The sequence below is a fragment of the Bemisia tabaci genome, chromosome 9 (genome assembly GCF_918797505.1).
Source record: "Bemisia tabaci chromosome 9, PGI_BMITA_v3".
Lineage (NCBI taxonomy): Eukaryota > Metazoa > Arthropoda > Insecta > Hemiptera > Aleyrodidae > Bemisia > Bemisia tabaci.
The window spans coordinates 1,634,075-1,643,827 of record NC_092801.1 but is presented as its reverse complement, the minus strand read 5'-3'; the positions used below and the strand labels follow the sequence as shown (position 1 = coordinate 1,643,827).

Genomic DNA, 9,753 nt, shown 5'->3' with positions numbered 1-9,753 from the left:
GCTACCCGAACTTAAGTTGCGATACTACAACATTTAATTTGAAATATCCATTTTATCCAACAAATTGGGATAGCACCACAATTTTAGGGGATAACCGCTAACACAATCGACTTACAGATATCATAAATTTCAATATAGTGAGTATATTTCGTTGGAGATCAAGATTTAATGTAAATACATGTTCACTTTCCTTGAAATGTAGCTATCTAGGGAAAAAGGCACTCTCAAGTCTAGATTCAAAATTAGGATCAGTAACACTGCTTTGAGAAATGTAATACGAATATTCTTGGACAAAATAAAACCATACACCGTCGAACACAATCGAAATAATGAAAGAGGTTTCACCCTACCCATTTTGAGGATTAAAACTGTTATGATAATATAATTGATGAACACCTTGATATGCGCGCGGAAAGCGGGAAGCTTAAAAAACTACATACTTCCTACGCAAATTGTGAAGTTAAAAGTGCATGTCAGACTTTCTCGATACGCTCATAGTAATTTTTAAGACATTTTCTATAAGATGCAACTCTTTGCTTTAGCTGAAGGTAGGCCATTCTCTCCTTACCTCTCTATCTGCTTCAAAAAAATGTCTCTATTTTACGCTCCTTGCTTCAGAAAGTAAACCACGCAATCACGCATAGGGCAGGGATGCTATATATCCACGATCCTGCAATCTCAGAATTGCTGAGTCTCGGTGTTTTCAGTCAGAAATGATGTATGCACACACAGTGTGGTAGGTCATGCACCGAGGAATTACGAATCGTTGACGAGTAAAGCGCTCACCGCAGTGTACGCGAAATGCGTGAGGTATCCATGCAGTCTTGCAGGCGCGGACATGCGTTTTGTGCGAGCAGCGTTTATAGCGATAATTCAAACTCGTGTAATCAGCGTTTTTAGACTTGTGATTTTGAAGTTTTTGCCCAGATATTTCTTGAATGGAGTTATGGATCATTGTAATTTAAGATGATGAAAAATTAAAAAAAAAAAAAAAAAAAAAATCCAGCTCATTTTTGGCACGTGTAAGTAGAGATAGTACGTACCCTTGCGATCGTTTCGACTCCCTCCTAGTAATCCTTTCGGTGACGTGGAACTGAGTAATCATTTGGGGTGTTTTCAGAACTGCCTGTGGGTGTGGGTGCGGGACCACCGGCAGCACCACAAGTACAGCGACACGGACGCCGACCCGCACAACGCCAGCCGCGGGTTCTTCTTCTCCCACGTCGGCTGGCTCATGGTCCGCAAACACCCCGACGTCATCGCCAAAGGGAAACTCGTCGACATGTCCGACATGAATGCAGACCCACTCATTATGTTCCAGAAAAAGTGAGTATATCTTGGCGGACAATGATGTTGCATGTGTCAGGGATTTGCGACTTCAGTAATTTTCCGTAAGTAAAATGTTGCAAGAAACACGATGGTGCCACTGGTTTTCTTTGAAAGAAACTCCAAAGCTAGGAAAAGCTCTTTAAATTGAGGCCGTAATAAAGAGGAGGCCCCTTAAATTTCAAAGTTTTCGCTTTCTACGACTTAGAAATGCGAGAAAATGAAAACTTAAAAACATTAGCGAATGCAGCAGCAGCAAGTTAGCAACATTGTTTTCCTCTCCGTTTAAACCCGTGGACATGAATCGATTCGCGGGGGGGGGGGGGGGGCAACTGCTCCGACAAAAATCGAAAAAAACATAGGTTTAAATGAAGAAAAACAATGTGGCAAACTTGCTGGATCCTCCTTCGCTCCAGATATGGGTCGTTTTCGAAATGACCGATATCCTTCATTATGCTGAATTAGGTCAACAATGTTTTTTTTTTTTTGAAAAAAAAAGGTGTAGAAATTGGGTTTGATTTGAAAAAAAAATCCTCTGCCATAAAACGAATTTTTGACATTTTCGTTTGGATGCAGTTAAGATCATATTTCTCTTAATGATTACAGGTATTATAAAACGTTGTTCACCATTTTGGCTGTGATAATCCCAACAGCGATACCGTATTACTTCTGGAATGAGGATCTGATGAAGTCATTCGTGATGTGCAGTCTAGGTCGGATTCATTGGACTAATAATTTAGTTTGGCTAGTTAACAGTTGGGCTCACTTAATTGGCACCAGACCGTACTCGGAGTAAGTGACTGAACTACGTTTTTATCATGATGCAACCAGAAAGCACTACTTAAGCAGGAAAAAGGCTACGTTTATCGTAGCGTTTTTTTCACCTATATAAACGGTCAAAAATAGGTGGGGAAGCTCTACAATTGGATTACATTTTGCAAAAAGGAACCACTAGCATTGCAATGTTGCTAAGATTGTGCAACTTCTTTTGTCTTGGAGGAAAAACCCGATTATCCCTTTACAGTTTCTATTTTACTCGCTAAAAACTGTAAATTTAAGACACAAATTATCATCTAAATTTCATAGTTTTTCACAATTTCCGCAATTTTATTGCAAAGGATGAAGTTGCACCATCTTAGCATCATTGCAATGCTATAGTGGTTCCTTTTTGCAAAATGCAATCCAATTATTGTACACCTTGTAGTATAAATCTCAATGCAGATTACTAAATGATGGGGTCAAATCATTCACAAACCAAAGCAAAAGATCGGCTGCTATTACGGAAAAATAATTTAACACTCAATCAGAATGCTAATTTTCAGGCAGAAACCTGTTCCCGAGAATTTACAACATTTTCAGAAATAAATTTGCCCCTAAACCGAATGAAAACCATGCAGGATTTGTCGAAATTGGTCTGGAACCTCTGCAAACGAGTGATTTATCCATGCTCCCACACAGTGAGAAAAAGTAACCGACATGTGTTAATATGGGGAAATGAACACAAAATAATCCAAATATTAATTTGTTTTTTTTAAGTTATTTTTGGGAGGTTACAATGTCCGAATCTTTGCGTTGAAAATTTGAAACCTCATCGGGAATCAGGCACGAGTCGCCAGGATCAAAACCAAATGGCATTGGTGAGAGTCCAATACTGCCGCGCTAAGGAAGAGCACCGTATGAACATTCGAGAGTTGCCAAATTTCCTTCGATAAAATGTTTATTTTCGAGGAAAGTTATGAATATTTCTCCGAGAAATTTTCAAGGATTTTAGGTAAAATTGCGAACAAAATTATCTGAAAAATTGGAAGACAAAAATTCAAAATTACACCAGGAAATTCATGTTTTACCGAAGGAAATTTGGAAACGTCTGGAGGTTTATACGACTTTTTTCTTACGGCGTTACTTTCTACGCTAGCCACTCTCAAGTAGCAATCTCTGGATGGCGCCGAGAGAAACAAGAGTTTTTTGGCGATTCTCAGAAATCCTTGCTTCTTCCTTAATGATCTGTGTGTGATTCCTAAAAATGTATTGGAGATGGCAAACATCGTCAAGAATAGAGGTGAGCTATGCAACTATAGGGCTGACATAGATGGATTGAGCGCATCCCATCTCCAGTTTTTCTGTGGTGGAGAAGAGCCTCTTTAAATACTCCATGGTGGGTGTAGAGGTTGGACCAGTGGCGTGGCGTGAATTGCGATGTATCGATTGATATGCCATTTAAACCTATGGTAAAGAATCGATTATTAAGATGTTCGCTGCGAACACCCTGTTTATCGATCCTTTTCCATAGGTTTAGATGGCATAACAATCGATATATCACAAATCACGCCACGCCACTGGGTTGGACTTTTATCAAGGAGGTGATAGTGCAAGTGCCCCTCTGTCCATTTTTGCTCTGTTTTTCAGTTTGCACTGATTCCTACCTCGGTCAGTTGCATGCTCATTTTCTTGTTTTGATTTTTACATTTTTTAAGCTTTTGTTCCAGTTGAGAATGAGCGTGGAATTGGTCCGAAACGTCCTGGTTTGTTTTCCTTAGCCTTGTAAACCCACTTGTTTTTAATGTGTTTTTGTTGTTGAAACTGGAGTAAGCATAAACCTGGCGATTTTGAACTGTGCAGGAACATATTACCGGTGGAGTCGTTCTTCGTCTCCTTCATCGGCCTGGGCGAGGGCTGGCACAACTACCACCACACGTTCCCGTGGGACTACCGGGCGGCCGAGGCGGGCAAGTGGCCTAACCTGACGGCGACGCTCATCGACTACTGCGCGAGCCGCGGTTGGGTCTGGGACCGGCGCTCGGCCACCACTGAGATGGTCATCAACCGGACGGTGAAGAAGGGCGACCACACGCACCCCCTCTTCGGCGACAAGACGGAGACCTTCGTCGAGAAGGTCCGCGAGATCAAGCTCGCCAAGGAGTACACCGATCAGCAGGTCGAGGACGACATGAAGCTCATGGGGCGGCTCCGGCCGGATGAAAGCAAGAAGGCGTGAGTTCATGGAAAAATCGTCATAGAATAAAGAGACTATCGTCAACATAAGCGAAAGCCACCGCCATTTTCATGTCAACTAAGCATAACAAAAGGAGGCTGTTTCAATAAGTACTGTTTACGTTTGCGGTAGGTCGACGTTTTGGAGAGGTCGAATAATAACGGATACATACGTTTTAAGGAATTGAAAGAGTTTTCTTTTAACTTATTCATCGTTAAACCGAAGAAGTACTGTAAATTTGCTTAAAATTTAATGTTTTTTTCCACTTTTATATTTGTTGGTAACCTCGAAATTGGTTTCAGTAAGGACCGACTCTGAGAAGAAAAATGTTAACATTGGTTCTTACGGAGCTTTCGCCTCTGTTGACGTAGTCTATTTATTCTATACAATCGTCGGCCCCTTACGAAAGAACGTAACTGCATTTCAGTGTTGCATCATGGGCCACTGGACGAGGTCTTTCTATCTTTCTCTGATTTTCGTGCGATTTGACCCGTAAATTGTTTATTCAAATGGCTGTATCTCTTGCATGTGTCGCAGGCAAATAGTGAAATCAGGCATTTTGTCAAATGCCTAGGCAGATAGTCAAATTTTGACGGTCTACAAAATTTTGTGAATTTGTGGCGAAGAGCTCACGATTTTTCACTATTTTTGGAAAAATAACTCATCAAACCTGTGAAGTCTTTTTGGCTCTTCCTCTTCAATTGCTTCTCATATTTTCAAAAGTTGAAATTCCAAAAATTCTGTACTTTCCGACATGCTGAAAATTTCAAGATCAGTGTCTCTTCAGGAGCTAAAACTTGTTTAAAATACTATTGTGTGTGCAAATTTTTACTGAGAATTTTTTTCCTGCAGGAGCAATGAATTATTTTATCTGAAGTTAGGAAAAGAAGCAGAATTGCAATCTAAGTTAGAATATTTGACTATTTGCCTAGGTATTTGACAAAATGCCTGATTTTACTATTTTCCTGCGACACATGCAAGAGATCAATCCACTTCTCTGGAGATGTTAGCCCCTAACTCCAAAACGGATGGTACATACATGTCGTCCGTAATCATAGAGTACATAGAGTCATAATGGGAAGGGGAGAGCTGGGACCATGTCCTGGACGACGAGTTCCGAGCCCGGTGTGCGCCGAGCTCCGGTCACTTTTTCGATGCATTTTCGATCCAAAATGGCAATGTAAAATACGTGGTAATTCCTGGCTTCTTTGTTTACATTGGATGGTCGGGTCCTCATACATCGCAAACAATCGATTATGTATCGAAAATGTGACCCGGCGTGACACAGGAGTCCCAGAATTCGGGACCTGGAAAATGTTTGTGTGATGCCAGCTCTGCTCCTATTTACATTACGACTCTATGTACTTTTTGTCCGTAATGAAACGCATGCGTTCAACGAGGATTTGCAATGTGAATGCATTATCCTTGGTAAAAGTTTGCAAGTAAAGCAATAACGCCACTGGTTTTCTCTAAAACGATCTCTCAAAGTTGAGGTGGTCTGCGTTAAAAGTTCAGCTTCACATCCGGTCAAAATGTTCATGCACAAATACGGTGTGAATGCATTTGCAGGTTTGCCACGGCTGTATTCTTGGAGTCCTCTCATAAGGTGGCAGCCTCTCTAATGTGTTAGCTGTCTACATGTCCAGTGTGTATAGATAGTTTGAATGTAGAGATAGATTCCTCTCACAACGTAGGTAATTCTCTCATTGCTACCTTAACCTTGACAGCTCTTCTGCGATTGGGAGTTCCATTCAAAAAAAAAAAAGAAGAAAAAAAACAGATGCACCGTCGTGTTTTTCCTGAACTTTTACATGGGATAAAGTTTTCAAATTGCAAATATCTGTGGTAGCCGAGAGGTACTTTACGACCACGTTGACTATACCAATCGCAATCTGTCAGACGTGGGTTTTTTATACGACAGACTTAATAGAATAGGATGGAATCCAATATTATAGGCGTGCTTAAAAGTGAGGTTTCTTGGATTCACACAAAAGTTGCTTCATTGGTGATGACTAACTGACAAAGGCTGTCAAAAATACAATGCGATGATTAAAATTTTTCGAATCTGAAAAGGGAGTGTTATTCAGTGTGTTAATAGCTTCTCAGAAAGTCCAAGAAAACCTAATATGGATGCACGATGGGCTAGTTATCACTAAAATACAGCGTAGACTTTAATGCAGAGTAGGAAAGTTAGATGGAGGGAATCCTACGATACAATTATTTCGACTTTCAAATAGGTTCTTTCCGCTGACTTGGAGACTTTAACGTGGAGTAGAAAAGTTTGATGGGACGAAACGCGAGATACAACTATTTCGACCTCCAAATGAGTGAAATTGCATATTCACAGAGTGAAGGAGAACGTAGTCTTTTTTAATTGAACCGGATACAGTTGCGGGCACGTGGTTCAGCGTTCAAGTAATTTCATGAGTAACTAAAAAGAACGCTTTCTTGATTTTAATTTGCTTTATTAATTTAGTGCGACTGCTTCATTTAAGATGTCTACAAAATTTCCGATGGACCTGAAAATTCCGAAATAGATTTAACAGTTTGATGGATGATATTTAATTGCATGCTTTTGAAACAAAAAAAAATAAATGACTACTCCTTTGTCTCTGGGGTAATTTTTTACCGGAATGTTATTGACTAGGTATTGAAAAATATTTCGAGAAAATACCGAAATATCAGAAAGCAATTTTTCTTTTTAGAACTAAAAAATAAAAGCGTCTTCATATATTGAAAATTTATCTGGGTGGCTCAAATGACCTTCCTCAAGTGATTGATAAATTAGTCCAAATTTGTAAATAAGCATTAACTTGTAAGTAATATGTAAATAAAAAAACACTTCACCGCAATAGGATGAGCACGCTTACTTAGGTATTCCTTTTTTAAGTCTGTTGTTTCTCTTGTCTCTCTTTTTCTATGATCAAGAAGATGGTTTCGTGAGCGACAAATATGTCTTGATTTACCTTTAATCGCGATGATTCAATTAAGTATTCTTTCGTTGATTCTTTGTAAATAAATGAATAAAGCTCTAAATATTAAAAAAATTTATTTTGTGATTGCTTATTTCTATCTTCACATATGATGTCCATATTATTCCACATATTAGAAAAAGGGAAAACAGAAAAATAGAAAATAGAAAAAGTGGAGAATTTCCGCGGAAATATGTCACTTTAATGCCCATTTGATTCCCATCCGTTTCGCAGTACCTTATCTCGCAGGCTGCGGGGTTCGGCTGGAAAGTTATCTGGGAAATTAAACTACCATGTTGGTTTGGCTCTAGAAAGATAGTTCTCTGACCAGAAATAATAATTAGCAGGTATTTGCATGACCACCATTTCGATATTAAGATAATAGGTGAAACTCTTGGCTTCAGGATTGCATTATTTCGGGAAGGCAAAAAACTATACGTATTTTTCAGGGCGAACCACCCCAACGACTGAGTAAGATATATAATACAAATTATGTCAGGTTGAAATGTAAAATTTGATTATCCATTTTTGAAAGCCGTCAATTAATATGTTCGTTATGAAAATGAAGATATAAAGTACGTAGTATGTTGCGTAAAGGCAATAAGAAAATTAGAAACAGCAAGAGTAGTTCTGATTCCTCCCTAAAGATAAAGGGAAACATTTTTCAACATTAAGCACTTGTGTGCAAGTTGCTCTAATATATACTTATATTCGAGTCAGTAGTTAATAGAGGGACTCATATACATGACCCTCTAGTTAGTAAGTGAAGTAGCATTTTAAGTAACTGTTCACGCCCAAAATTGTTTTTGACCAATTATTTTGAAGTTACAAAGTTCGTATAAGCATTGTAATGAATTCTAGGGGGACGTAATGCAAGTACGCGGTGCCTCCCTTTTGTGAATTGTTCTTTTCCAGTAAAAGAAAAAAGAAAAGAAAAATATATTCGTTATTTTCAGCGTTTCTTCAAGGTTCGGCGCAGCGGCGCAGCACACAGCAATGTATTTCCATCTTCTTCAACCAGCTTGCCTACTTTTGCATAAAATATCCACGCCTTAAAACTTTGCAATTGCATCACAAGACCACTTCCCTCGCTTCATCTTTGGCTGTTGCCACGGCTGTTTTAATAGTTTTCTTTTCAGATTTAAATTAATTCCCTACCCGACATATCCCTCATGTAGGGCACTCGCTAAGCCTATAATCTTAATCTCACCATGCTCAAATTGCCTTGAAAAACTCTCTCTACTAAAATATGTCTGAAAAGCAGTAAAGATCCACTATGTTTAAAATGCGGTCAGAGTAACCATAAAATCGGAGAGTGTAAAAATAAGAAGTAATGTGTGACTTGTGTGAGGAAAAAAAATAAGACTTGTCCCTTATGCCTGTCTGCTACGACAGCAACCGTAAACACATCTCCTTCGGCCGCAACCACATAACTGACTCAAAAGTAAATTAGAATAAAAATTAAATGCTTACATCCGATTAATCAGAAGTAGTTAGCTGTACTTCAGCCCTAATCACCACTGTTAGTACGTTTCATTTCTATACATATTAGGTTCTGCTTGCCCCTCCCTCTTTTTGGGCGAATGGTGGTAACCACGGGCCGACTTCATCTGGTAAGGTCACAATTGCCATCGGAGTGCGTCCAGGGCTGAAATTCCCCATTGCTCTCAATCTTAGTTGTGGACATGAGGGGGAGGGGGGCTTATTTTTACTCACTTGGTAGTATATCTCTTGGGGGGTTTACTAGATTAGGTCCTCGCATAAAGTTGTAAAGTTACCAAAAAAAAAAAAAAAAATCCATTAAATATCAAATCAATACGCGTAACATTCTCTTTGAAGCCAAATAAGTGTCTGCAAAGGCACTTCACCTAACAACCATAAACAGGGCTCTCTGAATTTTTGATAGTTCTTCGTTCAAATATTAATATGTCCATCCGAATGAAATATACAATACTGGCTCACTCTCCATTCATTTCCAATTCTATTGTCTTCTTATCTTCTATTCTTATTAATTCTATTGTTATTCTATTCTATTTATCAAAGTTTGTCAAATCGAGCATCAGCTTCAAGATCCGTTCAGAGTATATTTGTTGAAAATGGAAGGAATATTTGCTATGTGTACCTCTTACTCTACCATTTTTTTTTGCTTAGCCTGACTCCGAAGGATTAATGGCCTTTAAAGTAATAAGTCTACCAAACTATAAGCCAAATTAATAAAATCTCTGTAAATGAAAACCACTCAGGTTGCTACATGAGTTACCGACACGCCCTATCAACACATCGCGTTGGAGTTCACCGCTTCTTCTTTTTTCAAATTTAAAGACTATGTTTTACAAACAGGGTGGAAAATTCCTGTTACGCTATCTGACAACCTTTAACAAGACTTTCTGCTTCAAAAGGACATTTTCACTCCGCTTACTTTTCATCTTCTCCTATTGCCTAACTTTTCGTCTCTGTACTGGT

General features: G+C 39.0%; 1 protein-coding gene across 1 annotated transcript in view; it reads left to right on the top strand.

The window, feature by feature from the left end:
- The window catches only part of LOC109038227 (acyl-CoA Delta-9 desaturase), a 15,325-nt gene extending 5,595 nt beyond the window's left edge, over positions 1 to 9,730 (top strand). The window contains exons 4-6 of the mRNA XM_019053213.2: positions 1,121 to 1,326; positions 1,933 to 2,118; positions 3,946 to 9,730. Coding sequence (XP_018908758.2) covers positions 1,121 to 1,326; positions 1,933 to 2,118; positions 3,946 to 4,321 — 768 coding nt within the window. The 3' untranslated portion in view covers positions 4,322 to 9,730. The remainder of the gene's footprint in view (positions 1 to 1,120; positions 1,327 to 1,932; positions 2,119 to 3,945) is intronic.
- Positions 9,731 to 9,753: the final 23 nt, after the last annotated feature.